Source organism: Diabrotica undecimpunctata, chromosome 1, assembly GCF_040954645.1.
Source record: "Diabrotica undecimpunctata isolate CICGRU chromosome 1, icDiaUnde3, whole genome shotgun sequence".
Lineage (NCBI taxonomy): Eukaryota > Metazoa > Arthropoda > Insecta > Coleoptera > Chrysomelidae > Diabrotica > Diabrotica undecimpunctata.
This window is the reverse complement of record NC_092803.1, coordinates 14358373-14380928: the sequence shown is the minus strand read 5'-3', so window position 1 is coordinate 14380928 and position 22556 is coordinate 14358373. Positions and strand designations below refer to the sequence as shown.

Genomic DNA, 22556 nt, shown 5'->3' with positions numbered 1-22556 from the left:
CCCAAGATGACTTTGATGGTCGGATGATGCCTGCCTTCAAAAACTCGTTGAAGTCAGCTTGTGCGTTTGAAGACGGTCTAATGGAACTCGAGATACGCCAAAAAACTCTTCCAGTATATTCTGGTATACCAGCAGTTAAACGATCATTAGGATGGGCAGTGCACAGGCCTACTTCCGATACTTTAGCATGACGAGACACACAAGTAATACTGCTTGAGAGACTTATTAGTCGTTTGTTTCTCATGTCTACACTAATGCCGTGGTGTGACAGAAAGTATGGGTGTGATGACTTCTGCGACTACAAATGTTCATGTTACTGGTTGGCCTAAACCAAGGTTTAATGTAAGCTGTTTCTGTCCGGTGGCAGAATATAGGCATACAGTGCTGGGCTGAGTCGCAGTGCAGATTTTACGTGGAAGTACACTTAGGTCTGCTTCTGTATCGATAAGAAGCTGAAGTAGGAGACCACCATCGGTAATGAAGAGGCAACGTGGTATGTGAGGAGCTGCGGTTGCTGCCATTACTGCGCCCTTTGGTCGTTTTTTGTAAACTTGCCGGCTGATCTACATTTCTTTGCTTGTGCACCAATCCTTTGTTGGTACCACTGCTCGTCAGATGATGTCTTACTACTCTTAACTATTTGAAATTGGTTACTCAATGCAGTCATTGCTTTGCCTAAAGTAAGGCTTTCGGTAACAGCTATGACAGGAAAATTGGAACACCTGATGTACTTATCGGAAGTTCCTCTAGGTTTCCATCGATATATATATATATATATATATATATATATATATATATATATATATATATATATATATATATCATCATAAGTGGCTCGACAATCCGTTGTGGATCTTGGCCTGTTCACAAAGAAGTCGCCACTCCTGTCAATTCCTGACAACTTCCCTCCATCTTCTAACCCCTAGAATCTGTAGGTCTTCTTCCACATCATCAATCCATCTCATTCGTGGTCGTCCTCTGCTTCTTGTGCCCTCTGGTTTTGAAAATGTTAATCTCATATATATACATATATATATATATATATATATATATATATATATATATATATATATATATATATATATATATATATATATATATATATATGCACATGAAAAACAGGTTTTTCGTAGTAGAAGATCGTGTGCAGATTGTTATAAAACAAATAAATTACTGAGAAATTACTTAGAGTATGATAGAAGTTCCCCTAAATATTATAAAAACATCTACCAAAACAACAAAATGGAAGTCGAAATAGATGGACAACGTAAAGAACCTATAGAACTAGGCAGAGGAATAAAACACCTGGGTTCATTGAGCCCCATGTTCTTCAATTTGATCATGGATGAAATCATCAAAACCGTTAACAAAGGAAGAGGATACAGAATGAGAAACAAAGAAATCAAAATACTCTGTTACGCAGACGACACAATGTTTATAGTCCAAGATGAAGATAGTCTGCAAAGACTGGTCCAGAGATTTAACATAAGAGCAAAAGAATTTAATATGACAAATTCATATCAGTAAACTAAAACAATAGTAGTCAGCAAAGAACCAATCAGATGTAAAATAGAAGTTGATAACATCAGTTTTGAACAAGTAATGGAAATAATTACACTGGGAATTACACTGTCTAGCTATGGAGACCTAGACAAAGAAGTGAGAGATCAAGTTCAAAAAGCATATAGACTGGCAGGATGCCTTAATAACACTATATGGCGAAACAGACACATTAACACTGAGATGAAGTCAAGAATTTATAAAGCCAGTGTAAGGCCAATAATGACATATGCCTCAGGAACAAGACCCGACACAGTCATAACGCAAATACTACTGGAAACAGCAGAGATAAGAGTACTGAGAAGAATTACAGGAAATACGCTGAGAGAGGAGAAAGAGGAGTGAAGACATTAGAAGAAAATGTAACGCACAGTGTATAAATGAATAGACACAAAATATAAAAAAAGAATGGAATAACCACATAAGCAGAATAAAGGAGACCCGTGTCGTCAAAATAGCAAGAGATAGGTCACCAATCGGCAGAAGAAGTATCGGACGACCGCGTAAAAGATGGAATGGCAACCTTCCATAGAGGTATTACTCCGCCAATGAACAAGCAGAATTGCTTAGAAAGAGGAAGAAGAAGAAGAAGATATTTAAGTACTTGTGTACTAATGCTATCCATGGCCAGAGCTTGCACCCGATGGAGCAGTTGAGTGAATTTTAGGTCAGCCAGAGCACAGAGTGAGTTTCATCAACCTATGGAACTTTTCATCTGGACTGATACCATATCTGCCGAGGTTATTAGATCTCAATATATAAACATAAACAAAAACCCTAACAATATTTAAAAAGAAAATATATTCTCCAAACAACTTATCCTTTTCTGTTCCCAAACAATTCGTAAAATTGGCCCTCTGGGTGACATCACGGTGACATATTTCATTCTGTCAATATCATAGTTACCATGCAGAGATATGTACTTACATATCTCTGTTACCATGCAACCTGTCTTTTACTAACCTTTTTTACTAGATATAACCCAGAGTATATATTTTTTTATGTACTATGGATATAACCCAACTAGATATTTTAGGATGCTATTTAGAAATTTTGACCTGTCGTACTCTAATAAAAATGTCATCACATTTAATTAAACTTCATCTAATTTACTTACCGTTGCACGTCATCCGCGTCATAGCTTGTGAGGTCACATGATACCAACACAAAATATTTAGGCGGTAGGTGTGTTCTTTTTTAGAATCACTTTGCCGAGTACACTGGCATTACAGCCACTAGACATATTTTATTATATACGCGTAGAAATAATATTTAACGATTTCTATTAATGTTAACTTAAAGAAATACACAATATGTTTCATTTAATTTGTATAAATGCATTATAAAGCGTTTTTATGAAGAACATTTGTTCGGAACACACTGTAACTGTAATCGAATGAAGGTGATATTTTAGCATAAATTGGTAACACTTATTTGACAGTTGCGGTGTTGACTAATGTTAATAAGTAATGAAAAAATTGTTGTTTTTGTTTAAGTATTCCATTTTACATCTTTATACGACGCATACAAGCGGCTCAAATTGTTTTTAACAAGATTATTTTTTAACTCTTGTTTTGTTTCTATTTATTTACATTAAATATTAATTTGTTTTGTTGTATAATCCACTTTTACAATAATTATGTGACCTATTTGGTTTAAAATGGATTCAGGATTTTTTTATACTTTGGCAACTATGTCAACTTCGATCTCTGTCAATGATAATGACGTGCAACGGTAAGTAAATTAGATGGATTGTATGTGTTTATTACAGTATCTAAAGAAATAAAAAACTTTTACTGCGCAACGCATTTTGACGAAATGTTATTCTGTGCTAATCATATTTTTTTTTTTTTTTTTTTTTATTTACAAACTCGCATCAGCCTGTAAGGCTATTAGCGAAAAAAAGAAAAAGTAATAACAATAATTGAACAGAGTAACAATTAAATTTTGTATAAATAGTTTATTGCTTTAAGATATTGGATAATCACTTTGGCACCGCACTTTAAGAATAGTTCTCTCAAATTCTCCGGGATTCCGAATTTACACCTTTCCGCACTGTGTAACGGGCACTCCACTAGAAGGTGTTTTATTGTTAGCGGGGTCTCGCAAGCATAACACTCCGGTTGTGGATCCCTTGTCATCAGATGTCCATGTGTGAGGCGACTATAACCAAGCCGCAGTCGTGTGATGATAACCTGAGAAAAACGATTGGTGGAACTATCAGACCATGGTTGAAATATTGGTTTTATCTCAAGTAGTTTTGCCTGTTTTTTACACCATCTGCTATTCCATATGTTGACTATTTTGCTGTGGAAATATGATTTGAGATCTGTCGCTGGAGTTTTTGGATAGAATTCAATAGTTGTTTCCTCTAAGGCTTCTCGTGCATATTTATCCGCCAAATCGTTTCCCGTGATTCCAACATGAGATGGCACCCACAGGAAAGCAATGTTTCTGTGGTTTAGATTATGCAATTCTTGTCTAATGAGTTTGGCCACAGGATGGGAAGAATAGATTTTTGAGATGATTTCTAGAGAACTTAATGAGTCAGTAATTATTAAGAAATTAGTTTCAGGACATTTTGTAACATGACATATGGCTTTATATATTGCAAAGAGTTCTCCTGTTAAAATAGTATTCGTCTCCGCTAGTTTATATTTCTTTATTTCATCATTTGTTACAAAGGCAGATGCTACACAACGCTCTGTTTTAGATCCATCTGTGAATAACTTTTTGAAGGAAGAAAATTGAGAAATTAACGTTTGATATTTAGAATTAATTAGATGACAATTGCTTTCTTTTTTATTTTCTGATAATAGATCCAAATTTATGTAAGGAGAAGACATTAGCCAAGGAGGGGAAGTTGGCATCTTGCTAGGATAGATTTCGGGGACTTTAATGTTTAATTCATTTATGATTCGTCTGCATCTTTCGTAAAAGGGAATGTGGGTTTTTGCGCGCTGGATATTCGAGCAGCGAATGGTTTGGTGATATTGTAAAGAGTACCGCTTCGATGCATAAGAGAGCATTAATTCCTGTCTTCGTAAATCTAATGGTAGTTCACCCAGTTCGGCCTGAAGACTTAAGATAGGGGTTGTTCTAAATGCGCCGCTTATTATTCTAAGAGCGTTATTTTGAATGGTGTCTAAAACTTTTAGAGTTGTTGTTGAAGCACACGAGTAAGCGTGGCAACCATAATCGATCTTTGAGCGGATCAAATTTTTATATAGTATGAGTAGAGTTCTACCGTCTGCTCCCCAGTTCGTACCAGAAAGACATTTCAAGAGGTTTAGTCTTTTTTGACATATAGCTGATATATATTTGATGTGGTCCTTCCAGGTTAGAGCTTGATCAAATATTAGACCTAGATATTTAATTGTGTTTACATATTCAAGTGTTTGACCACCAAGTTTTAAAGTAGGTATTTCTTTTATCTGTTTTGGTCTCTTAGAGAATATGATGCAGCGAGTTTTAGATGAAGCAAATTGAAAACCACTCCTTTTAGACCATGCTATAAATTTATCGAGTTGATCTTGTAATAATTTGGCCATACTCTGTATATTGTTTCCATTTAAGAATATTATAAGATCATCCGCGTACAATCTCGCTTGAATGGGTTTGTTCATTGATTTGATTATATCATTGATAGCTATAAGGAAAAGCGTCGGGCTGATTACCGAGCCTTGGGGTGTACCATTTGTTTGATATTTCACATTAGATAGAAGTCCGTTTACTTTTACCTTGAAATTTCTATTTAGGAGAAAATTTTTAATAAAAGCAAGTATATTTCCTTGATAGCCCCATGATTCCAGTGTTGAAATTATTTTGTGATGCCAAGCCATATCAAATGCTTTGTGCAAATCAAAATAAATTGCAATACATTTTTGGTTGTTGTAGAATGCGTTATTAATATGTGATTCTATATCTACTAAATTGTCGGTAGTCGATCTTAAAGGACGAAATCCAGATTGTTCATTAATCAGTTGGTTATTTTCTTCCAGACACCACAATAAACGTTTATTTATAATTTTTTCTAAAAGCTTACACATGACACAAGTTAGAGACACTGGACGATAAGAATCTGCTTTGTTTTGTGGCTTATTAGATTTTAAGATGGGAATAGTTATGGCTGTTTTCCATAAATTGGGAAATTCATGTTTGATCCATATACGATTATATATTTTTAATAATATTTCTACTGCTTCGTCAGGAAGGTGTTTCAAAAAAGAAGCTGGGATGTCATCGGGGCCAGGGGATGTGTCTTTTAAAGAAACTACCATCTCTCTTAGTTCTCTGATTGTGATAAGTGCATTTATAGGTTCATTGTTGTTTACTACGTTAATAGGGATGGTTTCTTTTTGTTCTTTGTATGTTATAAAATCTTTATCATAGTTAGAATTTGTGGATGTTAACTTGAATGTTTCCGCTATTTTTTCTACGATTTCTGCATGGTTTGTTATTAATGATTTATTTTCTACTTCTAATGAATCGATTCCTTGATATGAGCTAGTGCCTGTTATATTTTTTATTTTCCTCCATATGTTTGTTAAGGATGTGTAATTATTGATCGTTTCTACATATTTTATCCAGGATTGTCTTTTAGATCTCGTGGTAATCAGTTTGGCTTTAGCCCTACATTCTTTAAGATTAATTAAGTTTTCTAGGCTTTTGTACCTTTTGTACTTTTGAAGAGCTTTCTTACTTTCCTTAATAGCTTCTTTACAATCTTCATTCCACCAGGGAGTTACTTTATCTCTTTTTATAAACTTTGTTTTACCTATCGCTTCTAGAGCTGCTTCCGTTATGAGTTTATTGAACTGTAGAATTATTTCGTCTATTGAATTTTCTAAACAAATTTTTGATGATCCGTTACGGATAATTTCTTGATAACTGCGCCAATCAGCTTTATCTAGCCTCCATTTCGGTTCAGGTGTAACTGGCGTAGGTTTCATCGAGTGTTTTTCTATTAAAATTGGGAAGTGATCACTCCCATGTAAATCTTTTTCTACATACCAATTGTGATTTAATTGAAGAGTTGGCGTACAGAGTGAGATATCTATAGAAGAAAATGTCCCTGTCGATAAATTTAAGTGTGTGCTGCTACCATCATTTATTATTGCAAGGTTTAATGTGTTTATGATCTTTTCAATCTTTTTTCCAGTGTGTGTAGTTTTAAAGGAACCCCAGTTAGTATTGTGTCCATTTAGATCTCCCAAAATGAATTTCGGATTAGGAACCTGATTTATTAAGTTTACAAGATCTTGTTCTTCTAGGTTAAAATTGGGAGGTATATATATATTACATATGTTGATCTTTTGTGTAGTGCCAATTTCTACAGCTACGGCTTCGAGATTTGTGATTAATGGAATTTCTTTGGATATTATTTGTTCCTTTACACATATTGCAACTCCACCTGATGCGTGTTTTGCATTATCTCTGTTTTTAAAATATGAATTGAAGGACTTTAGATTCATGCACGTGGAATGTTTAAAATTAGTTTCTTGAAGACAAATAATTTGTGGTGTGTATTGATTGATTAATAGTTGCAACATAGGTAAACGAGTTTGAAAGCTATTTATATTCCACTGTAAAATTTTATTATACATAAATTATTATATATCGATTAAGTGAAAGAAAAAAAAAAACTACAGTATTAACAAGTGGATGTATCACTTTCAGTATCCAAAATGGCTAAATCAAGTTGTACCTCCAATTTTTTCCTCAATTTTGTGCAGCGATATTTTGTTGTTCTGTCTTCTAAATGGGGACGTATTTCTTCCAACATATTAATAAGAGCTACGGTGTCTGAAGTATATTCATTCGCAATCGTTAGTACATCAGAGCATCCATAGCAATTTTCAAGTAGACTTTCAATTTGCTGACTGTTAAGACAAAAGGAAGGAGAGTGTTTGTCTATAAATGTTTTAATATTGTCTGAAAACTTTATGTTTTGTTCCGGTTTTTTTTCTGTTTTGCTCTTTTTTTTTTCTGTTTTAAAGTTGGAATTGCAAATTGGGCATCCTCAGAAGTAGGTGATGAAACAGCAGAAGCAGTACGTTTATGTGAAATATTTTGTGTAAAAGAAAGATCAGACTTTGTATTGTCAACCAAGGCGTTTTCCATTATCTCAGAATTCACAGGGGTATTGATAGGTTGAGATAGGGGTGGATTTGACAGTTCTGGATTTTGGGTCGAAGATGACTGTGAGCTGTTGGAAGAAGTTGTAGTGATTTCAGCAATAGGAGTTTGTGAAGTTTGGGCAAGAGATATGCTACCTGATTGAGTATTGCTTACTGTAGGTATTGTATTCAAAGTTGGTGAAACAGAAACAGTACATTGTGAAGCATTATGTCCTGCTTGCTTGCATTTGAAACAATTATGGCTGTCTAATGTTAAAAATAACCTGCTTACTACTCCATCTTGTTCAATTTCAATAAATTCAGGAATGTTAGTATTTATAGGAGGAGAAATGTAGATTTGTCTTCTAAAACTTAATATGTGGCTGTAAGCTGGATCAGTAGCTCCAATTCTCAGTGGAGTCATTGGCGATAACAGTGTTAAACCTAAGTTTTGTAAATGTAGTGTAATATCTTCATTAGGAATTGTCGGGCTTACATTAGATACTAGCAATCTTTCTGATGGAGTAATTAGTCGCCGAGCAACTAGACGAGTGTTGTTAATTGTGATGGCTTCATTATTTTTAAGAAGATCGTCGACAATTTTTTTATCTCTCAAATATATGCAAACTCGATTGTTAGATATACGTGAACAATATATTATATTTTGTGGGTTAACTATTGGTCCAATCTGTAAGAGGTAGTCTTGAATTTTGCCACCTTCTATCGATGGGAAAACTATCGCTTGATCTCTATTTGGTAATGGAGTGGAATTTTTAACTAACGCTGCTGAGTATGATTTAACCGTGCTGTGGAAATTATTTGAAGTAGTATTGACATTTGAAGACTTTTGAGTAAGATTATCCATTTTTTGCTTTCTTTCGGAGTTTCTTCCAAAGCATTTAAGCTAAGTCCGCCTCTGGCGATGAAAAACCACAGACAATAATTTGAGAAAAAAAAAACAACCAGTTGGTAGATAAGCACTCACAACAGGTGAATGGAAAGATATTGATTTTTTGTGGATGTTGATAATATTATGAAGTAAATTAAATACTCACAAATGATGTGTGATGTACTATTTTAACACTTCACCACTTTTTTCTCAAAAATTTGTTTTAATATGATAGTTAAAAACTCATTAATATTAAAAATCAATTACTACGAAATGATAACGACGTGTTTACTCTTCGAATGTTCGAGTGAGACCGCTAATCATATTATTTTTTAAATATTTAAATATTGGTGCGTAAATCAAATACAGATATTAAATACATCGCCATATTACCAAATTTATAAATTATAACTTTTGAAAAATTGACTCGAGTCGTGAGCAGATAGCTAAACTCTGTTCGCTAATCCCAGTCCGAACTGTCTAGTGAATTTAGTAATTATTTTTTTGCGAAGTTAGTTACTTTTTTGACAGACTAAAAGTGGCTGGAAATTACTATACAACCAAGCACCCGTACTCATAGCCAATATTAATAGTAAACAAACTAAATAGTAAATAAAATAGAACTTTGCGAATTACCGACAATCAATATTTATTTATCTGCACCATATAATAAATAGTTATGTTAAATTATGACAACTAAATATATATTTTTTAAATATATACTACCCAAAATTTGATGGGTTTAGTATACACTTCGACTATTTAGAATAATTCTTCTTTTTTTAAAGAAAGAAGTCTGTAACAGCAGGATACTTGAGCTATTAATACTGAGAAGTAGGAATTGTTGTGTTGTAGGTTTCCGACAATGAATCTGTCAAAATATGCCCGAGCTAAGCGAATGGAGTTTAAACGACTCTAATCGTAAGTCACTGTTAATAATCAAAAACAACTGAAGTCAAGTTCAGTTTTAGTAAAGACAACAGAAACTATCTGACTGGTTAATCGTAAAATAGTATTAACCTATTTATTTTGTTTATGATTGTAAGAAACAATTGTATATTGTTTGAAGCAGAGACCTGATTTTCCATTTTACATTTTTATACGACGCATACAAGCGGCTCAAATTATTTTTAACAAGATCATTTTTTAACTCTTGTTTTGTTTCTATTTATTTAAATTAAATATTAATTTGTTTTGGTGTATAATCCACTTTTGCAATAATTGTGACCTATTTGATTTAAAATGGATTCAGGATTTTTTTATACTTTGGCAACTACAGTCCATCTAATTTACTTACTGTTACACGCACAGAATACACAACCTAACAAGAAGTGAAAGCTTTGTCGGAACCTTTGATGTTGTGAGGATAGAAATTTTGAAGTGACAGTGACAGTTAAACTAGTTAGTACACGAAGAAAAGTAATGAGGAAGTCGTTCAAAACTGTAGTCAAATTACCTATAGTTACACTGAGAAACGAAGTAATCATTTTTTTATGTAGAATCTGTTTTGTATGAATTTAATTTTTTCTGTAAAATTTAATATAACTTATATATCAATTCTGTACTGATAATTAACTAAAAAGGTTCTAAGTCAAAAATATCGATTGTTTTTTTTTTAACAAATAAATTAACGTACTAAAAGTATTTTAGTACTTTAAAAAACGGATAAAAAGCGATTGAATTTGAGAGTTAATTTCAAAATAGAGATGAAAAGCAGTCGATTTCTATTACTTTTTATCGTTTTTTTAAGCTTAATAAAAAACTGGTCTCTCAAAATCTATATTTTTGACTCAAGACTTTTTACTTATCAATACATAATTATACTTTTGAAATTTCTATTAACTATGTCTTAAGTTGCTGACTTTTTTTGTTTCCTTTTGAGGAATTTCTTTGAATGTGAATATCTATTAACCTCCAACACCATGACATTTTCGATGCGCGTAGAAACTCTGCAGCTGCGGCTAGAATAACTGTATACCCCTTCGATTTGTTTCTGTGGATCTGGGGTCTCTGAAACTTCTGGTTGTACTGTACTAAATTCAATTCGCCAGGACATATCAAATTTATGGTAGGAAAGGGTAAAAAGTAGTAATAAAACAGAATAATAATAGAAATTTATTATAATTAATATACACGTATACCCCTTCGATTTCTCTTTCTGCGCATCTAGGGTCTCTGAAACTTCTGGTTGTACAATACATTCAAGTCGCCTGGATATATCACATTTGTGGTAGGGAAGGGTAAAAAATTGTAATAAAACACAATAATAATAGTACCTAGTAAAGCTACCATAAAAGTAGCATCCCTTGCAAAAAATATACAAACAAATATTTAACAAATGTATAAATATAAACAGTTACATATGCGGTTTATCTAAATCATCTTTGCAATTCATTTTGTTAGCATGCATAAAATTTTGACAAAATAGTTTTTTAAATGCCCTCTGAAATTGTATGGGAATTGGATTAATGGAATTTCCACCTTGTTGTCTTTTACTACCAAAATAATTTTCCACACATTCTTGGTTAAGTCTTCTTGTTTTTAAGTATTTAAAATCATGAGACGATAAGTTATCCCAAAGCTTTTTAACACCATTAATTGTTACAATCCAACACTTTTTTGACCACGAACGACATGTTACCTATTTTCCTGTTTTATTTAATATTTTCAGTTTATGTACCATCGAGTTAGAATCTATGGAGAAGGCATCACTTGACTAAAAACGACCTCACTTCGGCCATATTGTTTTGACACTTTTGACAGATCGTATATGTTTGTTTACGTTTGTTATTTTTCGAATATTTTTAGTTTTATAATACTTTTATAGACACTGTAATAATATATTATGATAGTGCATAATAATGGTTTCTTGTTCTCAACGTAGTTGCAGTGGCAGAAGCAATATTAATAAAAAATCTTCAGGAATAACGTTCTACAGGTTAGTATACAAATATGAAAACAAAGTAATGGCCCGTACTTCAGAGAATAAATTAATAGTATTTGACTGTATTAATTTATCTTTATGTATAATATATCGTGTTTTTAGTGTTTACCGCGGGATAAATAAATCATAGTTTATTAAAAATGTATTGCACTTTGTAGATTATGATTAAATCTTCTGAATAACTAGTCATATTTTTATAGTAGTTTTAATATTATTGAGTCCGGCCATGATCCCACCGCCATATTGGTATCACCGTTAGCCACGCGTACCTACGCCGTTTTTAATACACACATTAATATGCCCATAGCTTCTCCCTTCTCGATATTATGTACCAAATCTGTCATGGAATTTAGGTAATTGATCTAAAAATCAGTTTCCTCAAATACACTTTTAAAGTTATTAGGATTATTCTGATCAGTAGAATTTAAAATATCAAACAAATTATTAAATTTTTCAATCATTTCTATTGTTCCCAATGCATCTGATGGAAGAATACCAAGAGAAATATATGTATACATAGAACTTGCAACAGTGTTACTTAAAATTTGAGATGCTGGTTTTACTCGCATGTTTCCAAAAGATGTAAGATATATATGGGAGTGTGTTAGTTTCGGTGCACATTTATGAAACTGCTTTTTATCTTCATGATAAAAAGTTTCTATAAATGACCAAGATGTTTTTTTGTCATCAAAATAAAAAACATTATTAAGTTATTTCTAGTGACTTTAATTAAATGACATGGATCAAATAATAAACAATTTTTTGTCCATTGACATCAAATTCTGAGTTAGTTGGAGAAATCCCCAGTAATTTACTCAATTTTAGAAAATTCGATCCCATATCAGTAACAAGACAATTCACATATAAACCTGATTGAAACAGTTTAGAAACACATTCTTTTATAATAGGAAGAAGGTGATTTGCTTCAAAGGTAGTGTTCACAAAGAAATTTGCTAGTTGTTGTTTCCAATTTGAATATAAGCCTCGAACCATTATCACAAGTACATTTTGTGCAACTATTGATTCCTTTTTCCCATTTCTTATATCATATAGACCAACCAACCTAACTGAAGCCTACCTGATGACTTTAGCTTTTATATCATAACATTTACTATTATTGTTTTTAATTACATGCTCTTCCACATGAAAAACTTGATTTGACAGTACTAGATTTTTCCCCTTTTTTTTTCGTTTGGGGTTGAAAAGGTAAATTATGATAAATTTTTAGAAACCCTGTTTTTAATACTATATTTATTTTATACATAAACTGAAAAATAACAATTAAAAAATTAATTATTAATAATTGTCAATTTCGTTTGAATATAACATATGTTTTACCTCAAATTGGGAGGTTCAAAACTGTCAGATGAAGGCGGTAGGTGTCGCGTCAATCACGCACGGAGCGAATAGACCTGAAGGTCACGGTTCGTAGACTTACTACGGTTGCCTCTTCCGCTTAACCAATGAACATTAAGCCCGAAACTGTACTCTCGTGACGTAATTCTTCCCCTTCAACCAATCAACACTGCAATCGGCCTGCCCTCTACATTCAGTTTCAATCGCGAATAAATCGGTTTTGTATTCTTGTGTAATTTGGTGACGTAACTCAAGCATCCCCACCCGTCGGAAGAGGCAACCGTAGTAAGTCTACGAACCGTACCTGAAGGTAACATTTGTTTAAGTGTCAAAAGATAATTGACATTCCTCATCACAGTGCCAAACTACATTTTGTTTTAAAAGTTTATATAAACAATTAACAATGTTTGGGATATTTGTAAATAATAGATTATAGTAATTTATAAAGACACATAACGAAACTCTACAAAAGAAAAAAATGCACATGACAATGATTTTTTAATTTTCTTTTATTTAAAGATAGAAAGCTTCATTATCGGAAGTTCATTTTGTTTAAAGTAAAACCAATATAAAACAGATAACCTAACTCCATAAAATTCACGTAATGAGCACATTGATTATGATAGTTGTTTATAATCGTTTATAATTGATTCTAAAAGACTTAATTTCAGATTAATAAACTAATTCGTCTACAGCAATTTTTTAATACGAAGCATTGTGTAGATAATTTAATTTTAATAATTTATTTGCACTGGCAGTTAATGAGTCATAGTTCTGTAAGTAATGAAAAGTTTAGCCGTAGTAAACTGTTCCAAAACGTACAAAGCGGTCGGTTTAGTATTGCCACGCGTCGCAAAGATAATTGAGGGATTGGTAGCAGCAACATGTGTAAATTTCTTATATATTCACGGAAACTACAACTGCAATACTAAACCGCTGAAAACAAATTTCACACTTTTACGGTTTTTCTCCAGTGTGCAATCTCAAATGTTTTTTTAAATTACTTGCATCATTAAACTGCTTAAAACAGCTTTCACACTTGTAAGGTTTTTCCCCAGTGTGCACTCTCAAATGTCTTTTCAAGTGACCTGCTATACAAAACTGCTTAAAACAAATCTCACATTTGTAAAGTTCTCCAGTGTGTGTTCTCAAATGATATTTAAAATAATCCTTTTGAGAAAACTGCTTAAAACAAATTTCGCACTTATAAGGTTTTTCTCCAGTGTGCAATCTCAAATGTTTTTTTAAAGTACTTGCATCATTAAACTGCTTAAAACAGCTTTCACACTTGTAAGGTTTTTCTCCAATGTGCACCCTCAAATGTTTTTTCAAATTACCTGCTGTAGTAAACTGTTTAAAACAAATTTCACATTTGTAAGGTCCCTGTCTAGTCTGAACTTTTATATTTTTATTTACAGGTTTTCCTTCGGCGTGTCGACTCGTATAGTGTTCTTTATGGGATGAATGTTCACAAAATGTTTCCATAATTTTCATTTTATTCTCCTCCTGAGTAAAACCTAAAATACAAACCAACTATAAACATTTACTACAATAGAAAAATTAATACAGACACAAAGTAATAAACAAAGTTAAACATAATTAAATACCAGGCAGCAAAAGTCTTGCCAATAATGTAATCAATATGTTTTAAGCACCTGTATTTCTGTCTTGTATGTGCGTAAGACGTCGCTTTCTTTTAAACAATCTTTTCACACAAAATAAGTCAACCATAGCTATTAAATAACACAATATTCCATCTTTAGTCCAGTCAGTTGGTAATAAAACATTTGTTGCATTCTCAACTGCATCAACCCTCCAATCAACCTTAGTCCATCTATTAGTCTAGTTCTCACGGGTTTCGTCAATAGAATACGTTGAGCTGTGCAGATTTATCTTAAACCTGCTCCAATTAGATATCGTATTCAGCGCAGATGTCTGATTTTTAGAGCAATCTTAAGCGTCATCCATTTCTTTGTACATGTTAGCTCATACGTATATCGACAATGCCAAGATCCATTCTCATTTATTGGGCCTTATTTTTTAAAGACTTTCCTTCCTCTTCTTTTTATGTAGACATGACTCTGTCTGTTTTTCAATGGGCCTCCAGTAAGTTGTCGTTCCATCGTTTTTGTGGTCTTTCTATTGGGGAAGACCACAAAAACGATGGGGTCTCTTGCCGTATTTACTACTCTATTTGTTGTCATTCAGCTTATATGATCGTTCCATTCTACTCTTCTATTTCTTACCTAGTTCTTGATATTCTCCACCTTGAATATACGTCGTATATATGTACTTCTAACTCTGTCCCATAGTGTGTTAATGGACTTTATTTTTTTGATGACTTTTTCCTCAAAATAATTATTGTGGAATTAGATGCAAAACTAATTCCACAAGCAGGGCTTCAGGCCAGGGAAATCCTGCACAGCCAAGTACTGAACCTAACAGAGTAGATAGAGGAGTGATTTGAGCAGAAAAACAGATAGTGGGAGGAATGGGAGGTAGATCTCGGCGGTTACGATATAATAAACCACACAGTTATTTGTAGGTACCACTGAACAATTATTATGTTTAACCTAATTTAATTTTAAGATTTAAGTCTCTCAAATATAAAGAAAATTGCTGGTAAAGGTCGTCAAGTTGATGCTGGAGTGTTTTCTCTCAGTCAAAACAAACGAGAACATCAAAAACTAAAATGGATGCATTTGTTGAGGGTTTACTTCGTAGTATCACCATATGGGATGTAAGGGCTTGTCAAAATATGGCCACTTATACACTCCCACGGTGCCTTACAGAAGGCCTTCGACCATTATATTCGAAGTACCCTCTGCGTATCTTCCATCTTAGGTATTTCTGACACAGGAAATAAATGAAACTCGGTTTAGGAGGTGGGCAAAGCCCAGCCACAGAGTCTAAAGTGTTCGTAGAACTGGAGCAGCGCCCCGACATCGGACTCCCAGGGTGCAGAGACCCTATTTGGGAGCCGAGACTAGACTGATCCGAGAGCTGAAAAATGTCCAATATTTATAAGTGTATTAATATTTATATGGCATTTTCAGATCTCTCGGCCAATAGAAAAATATAAAGATGTTCAAAGGCGGGGCGATGCGCATCAGGGTGCGTATTAGTCCACGACTAAGGCACCAGGATGACAGTAGCACTACCATTAATTTTCACATAATGGAAAAAAATCACACAAACAGTTGATCGCTTACATAAACAATTTACTGGACAATGAGATTATTTGGAAAGTATTAAATCGTTAAGAAAAACAAATTGTAATTTAGGATTTCCTTGGTAAGAAACCAGAACCAATCGTCATTTTAATAAAAAAGTGATTTAGGAAAGGTTAGTGAAACATTAGTGTTGTCATTGTTGACAACGCGCCATATTACAATAAACAAGCGGACAAGGCAACCCTATTTGTCCAAATGTATAGTTTGTCTTTTTGAGGGGTGCAGATCCACCTTAATCACAGATTAAAAAAAATATATTGGTATCACAGATTAAAATATATTAATATTACAAATTAAATATGCTGATCAGGGAGAAGGATAGACCAGGCACTCCGCCACAGTATAGCTCTCAATGTTAACTATGTGGGAAAACCTTTCTTTTAAAAGCTCTATAGTGTGTTTTCTGTTGAATGTGAGGTAGACTATTGTAAAACGTAAAGCATGCATACAAAGGAATTCTCTCTGTTAGAGACAATCTTTGAAGTGAGAAATTCAAATTAAGGCTTCTTCCATTATATTCATGATTTGGTAGCAGGTGATAAAACAAAGAAACATTTTAAAAAGGAACATAATACATTTAAATATATAGATCGCTGAGAAAGTGAGTATATTGAGTGATTTGAATCAGTCTCTACAGGATTCTCCCGCCTTAGCCCTAAGATCAGCCCGACAGCCTTTTTTGGATTATAAAGACAGTTGAGCTATCCACTGCAGCATCCCAGAAGATTGCTCCATATCGCATAACATAATAAAAGTTTGCATAATATACTGATAAAATACTGGTAAAATCCCCTGGTTCAGATAGCTCTTCAATACCCTTAATGAGTAGCAGGTTCTATTCAGTTTTTTTGCTGTATTTTGTATTTGTTCCCCCCAAGTTCTGGTCAATATGAAGACCAAGAAATTTAACTGATCTAGCAGGTTCCATGTTTTGTGATTGTTCCAGAAAATTGACTGTATCTGGGAACTGTTTTCATAACTGGTTGGTTCTAAAGTAAACAAAAACTGTTGACAGCCTATTTCCACTGAACCACTTTAGCATTGCTTAGAGTTTGCTCTGCTACTGTGAGGAGTGTTTCTAATGTTTTTTCCAAGAACAGTGCCTACTACTAAACTAAACTACTAAAAAAGCTGTTTGTACTAAAAAAGTTTTATACTCTAGAATATATCGCTTTTTCAAATATTTTTGAGAATGATGGAAAAAGGCTTATTGGTCTATAGTTCTCCATCTTAGTAACATCACCTTTTTTATGTAGTGGCTTGAAAATTCCCAGTTTTAAACTTTGACGAAATTTAGCTTACCTGAAAGAAGCATTAGCTATAAAAGAAAGAGGAAGGGAAATCTCTGATGAAACAAATTTAATTAAGTTTATTGATATTTCATCATAAACAGAGCTATGTTTGTTTTTTAAGTTATTTATTATGTGGCTTATTTCTTTCTCTGAAACGGGAGTTAGAAACATGCAATGATTATTCTTTTCGATATTAATTTTAAAAATTGTTTCAAGGCTTTTTTTTCTTTACATCTTCTAGCGTTGCAGTTGCCATAAATTGATTTATTTCATTAGAAAGCACCTGAGGGTCAACCTCTAAACAGAAATTACCTTGATTTCTGGAATTACCCTTAATTACATTTACCAATAATTGCCAAGACATTTTAGTTTTATTTTCGCTATTTAACTCATTCTTTATAACAATTTTTTCGAGATTGAGTCAGTAAAGAATCATATTATGTTTTTCTGTCCGGTAAATATCTTTATATTCAACAAAATATCAAGCCTAGATTTACAATGTATATCATTATTTTTAAAGTAATTTTGTGATTTTTTTTAGTTGCATAAAAATTTTCTGAACAATATTCATAAAAGCATCCAAATTAGTATCTACCTCTAATGTCTCAAAAACAGATACCCAGTCTACATTACCCAGTATAAATTTTAAAAAATCTTTATTCTCCTTATTAAATATTCGTTTTTTTTTTATTATATTTGACTCAAATTTTACCTTTTGAGCATTATAATCAGACGTATGAGGATTAAATACAGCAGAATCAAATATGTCAAGTTTTGTAAAAATATTATCTATACAGGATTTTTTGTTACCTTGCATGCATGTATTATAGTCATTGATGGAAGGTTTAATATTAAAGGAGCTCAAAGACATATGTAATGTGTCTGCATTTGGTCTAATATGTTTATTAACTGCACTGTTCCAAAGTAGTGACAGTGAAATAGAAGATGTTGTTACTAGAGCCGAATCTGAAATGGAAAGCCAGTCTGGGGATAACAATGGTGATTCAGAATGGTTGCCACATGAGGACATGGAATCATGTTAAAAATTTGGAAATTCAAAAGTCAGATATTCAAAACATCCGAAACTCAATGTGATGAGACTAGAAGAGAGGTAAATTTCCTCAGGGACCGGGAATAGATCAGAGGATGACACGACTTTAGAAGAAATAACATGTGTTTGGTACACTTTACATTCCTGCTTATTGCTCAGACTGTCTTTAATCAGTACAGAAGTTCATTTTACCAAAATAAAAACAACATAAAAAAATATATTTATTATTAATTAATGTTTTTTCTCCCGTAATGGACACCGTTTTTATATATGGATAGAGAGGTTCAAAATTATGGAATAAATTCATTTGATCAAGAATAGGCCACTTTTAAGCAAAATCCTGAAACAGGTCTATTTTTATTTTTAAATTATGATTTTTCGAGATATTTCCATAATAGTTACGTCATCCATTTGGGCGTGATGATGTAATCGATGATTTTTGTAAATAGGAATAAGGGTCGGGTGGTAGCTCATTTAAAGGTTATTCAATTGTTTATTCAGTAATACAAACATTAACATCATTATTTATACAAGGTGGCCAAAAAATATTTTTTGAATTATATTAAATGACGCAAAAAGAAGAATCTATGTCATTTATTTACCTCAAAATACATTTTACTACTATCAGAAAATATAAAAAAATTGTTTATTTCATAGAGTTAAAGTTAAACATAAAGTTAAGAAACTAATTCACTTTTTTATAAACAACGTTAACAATACGACTGTCTTGGCGCCAAAGTGTCATGTGGTAAATTATGTTGATTTTAATACAACTAACGGCATCTAGACGAAGCAGCTGTAAACAGAGCAAATATTATAGATTTCTATTGGAGGTTTTACGTGTTTGTGGGGGTAATTACAGTAACAGGTTGCTTGATAATATGCATTAATTTGTTGAGTGTCCATCACTGGTGCCGTTTCCAATACTGGTTCCAGTACGCTATAAGTATTTTTATTTTTCAGATAAATCCTGCCAATGAAATATCTACGTTTGTGGTTACCCCAGCTAAAGACAAATTATATGGAAAAAATGGGTATGAATGTAACAACCATGCACAGGGAAAAGTAAAACTTCTTCAAAGAATATTGTATATATAAAACCAGGACATACATCGCAATTACGAGATATACCTACTTGATCCAGTATGCATCTTTCAAATATTTTTTTCTGACAATGTTTTGAATACAATACTAGAATAAACTAATAAAAAGGCAAAATTACAATAGGGAGTTGGCATTTATTTCTGAAACAAGTTTGGAATGACTAAAAGCATTACTTGGATACTGACACCATGTTCAATACTACCTTTTCTGGTATGTGATAAAGTATCAAAAAAGCCAAAACAGAAATGCATTAAAGGAATGTCCAGAGTCTCAAAGAGGATGCTGTTACTGCAACATGTGTCCATCAGCAAAGAGAAACATGAGCATGACCTACTTATTTAAGTGTAGTAAACAAATATGCAGTGTTCATCTAAAATATCTATATAGAAATGTAATCATAACACCTAGACAAAGTAATGCAATACCAACACCACAAGATCTCCGCCAAGACTACACAGACGGAAGCCAACAACACCATTTAGATTATAAGTTATTACCTTAAACCTTATAAACACAGCTACAAATAAAAAAGTACATTCATTCATTAGAGTCACTTCATAGCTTAAAGTTCAACAGTAATTGTTAACATTATTATTTAAGCATAGTTTGTAAAATTGAAATTTTATATAAAGATTAGAATTTTATTGTTAGAAACATAAAGTTACTTTTACGAAATAATAATTTGTGTTATGAGAAGCTACAAATTTTAAATAAGTATAAAATTTGCCATATTTTTTTTGTAAAATATATGAAGGTTTAAATTATAAGTTACTTTTACGAAATTATAATTTGTATTATGAGAAGCTACAAGTTTTGAATAAGTATAAAACAAATATCTTCTGTTACTTTAAATGCAGTTAAATATTGTAAATTATCTGACAGCACTTTCCATATCTTGTCTATTAATACCTTCTTATTATTAGGTGCGAATGGTCAACCCACACCCTACAATGACACTTGTGAATCATAAATTGTAAATTTCCGTAGAAGTTTTTATTGTTTATGCATTTAACTATTATCTTTAATTTCATTAAAATCTATGAATTTTTATATAATTTCAATGCATTTCTATTATATATGGTAATTTAATTAATACTACTAATTTTTTATATCATTTTAATTAATTTTTTTGTATATGTATTTAATTATTATCATTAATTTAATTAAAATCTATGAATTTTTATATTTCAATGCATTTCTATAATATTATGTGAGAGCATGAAAACTGGAGACTTGGCAAAGACACCATTTAAGCCTACCTTAAATATCATATAAAAGTTTGGTTATAATGGATGCTCTAAATTAATTATTGCCCAAAATCTGTTCAATCATTTCAAGTTTTGATTATATTTCTTTTATGTTTGCTCAAAGCACTTTTTGAGTTACCATTAATGTTGTCTGTTACCCCATGTCTAGGGTTAATATTTGCATACTTCAACAGGGTAGAGTTAAAGATAGGTCAGACAAATAAGCTTCTTAATTTGTTTGTTTCAGAAACATACTATATCACTCATAAATTTACAGTAGTTTATTTATACCCCATTTTACTTATTGATTATTTTAAGTATTAAACTGTGTTTATACTATTTATATTTTAAAATTATACTGTTAACTTACTTACCTTTTTCAGTTTTTTGGTTTTCTTCAAATTGGTTCAGTTTATTTCTATCTTGGTGTACTTCAGTATTTGTAGGATATTCCTTTAAGTCTAAATAATCATATATGTCATGTGTACTTTGTCTATTGGATTCCTCCTTAATTTCGCATTTAAAGCCTTCTAGAAGAGCATCATCTAAGTCATTATACTCTATTTTTACTTTACACGTCTCCTCACTAAATTCTTGTTTCACTTCCATTTTATTAAACTTGATTTTATGTATTTCAATAGTAATGGCAAAGAATATAGACGAATGTCGCTGCTATGTCGCATATAGATTAAGATTAGAAATATAAATAGAAGGATCAAGATCAAGGATGTTTCACATTCACACTTTCATTTTGTCATTGTGTCTTGTGTCATTTTTCTTTTCAGCGTCGGCAAAGGTTATAAATTCTTTGGTTATAATATGGTATTTTCATTGTACCATCATGGTACAATGTACCATGATTTTTCTGTTTTTCATATAATTATTAATTAATAATGCTTACACGTCATTCAAGATTTACGACGTCAGAACCACACAGCGTTGCCAAAACATCAGAATAGTTAGTAAGTGAGGAATTTTTAAAATGTCAACTATTTGTCAAACTATTATCAGAGAACAACCGAACACAGAGAAGCGACAGTCCTTTGAAGTTACGTGGCCAAGCCGCCAATGACAGCTAACAACCAGAAAATTAATAGTCAGTGGGCATATCACACAATATAAATTCTTAAGAGTATTTTTGAAAAATTTAAACGCAGAATGAAAGACTACATTATTACTGAGGGCCGAAAGTCCCTGAAAACTTCTATAATGTTTATTTTAATAAGTTACAGGGGTGAAAATAAAAAGTGAAAATTTAGTGTTATTTTTAATTTCAAATATCTCATTCAAAAAAACTTTTTGTTTAGGTACTGCGTCGTGCGCCAATGTTTTTCTTCTATTTCCTTTTACAATAACATTATCTTCAAAATGCAGTTCACAAATCCTATAATTATTATAAAGTGAATCCATTTTGAATAACAAATCTTCTCGTCTGCAAGCTTCTATCCACACTTTGGCACTACAAATTTTTAACAGAACAAATTTTAAACAAAGAACTTTTTCTGTATTTATAAATAATACTTTATTACTTACAACTATAAAAGTATTAGTATATTCTAAGTATATTGTAAGTAATGAAATATTTAACTTTTGTCAATATCTAATCTTAATAAATTTACAGTTTTCTCCTGATGAAGTCACAAAAGTGTCACTAAATATTGAGATATACAACAAATAAAGTTTTAATATTTTTTATTTGTAATTCCCATTTAAAACTCCTAAATATTTTATGTACTTCGATCCATATATTTGATCTTTTTT

At 32.1% G+C, this 22556-nt stretch overlaps 1 protein-coding gene across 1 annotated transcript; it reads right to left on the bottom strand.

The window, feature by feature from the left end:
• Nucleotides 1-10676: 10676 nt before the first annotated feature.
• Nucleotides 10677-21719, bottom strand: LOC140445043 (uncharacterized). The gene is made up of 2 exons (XM_072536835.1): nt 21170-21719; nt 10677-14385 (listed from the first exon to the last, which is right to left on the bottom strand). Exons 1-2 carry the CDS (start codon nt 21402-21404, stop codon nt 13826-13828), a joined length of 795 nt encoding a protein of 264 aa, XP_072392936.1. The 5' UTR covers nt 21405-21719; the 3' UTR covers nt 10677-13825.
• Between the last annotated feature and the right edge of the window lie 837 nt (nt 21720-22556).

Excerpts from the sequence above, each read along its gene's own strand:
- LOC140445043 (XM_072536835.1), bottom strand. The coding sequence starts at position 21,404 with ATGGAAGTGAAACAAGAATTTAGTGAGGAGACGTGTAAAGTAAAAATA. Across the intron at positions 14,386-21,169 it reads AAACCAAAAAACTGAAAAAG|GTTTTACTCAGGAGGAGAAT; the intron begins GTAAGTAAGTTA and ends TTTGTATTTTAG.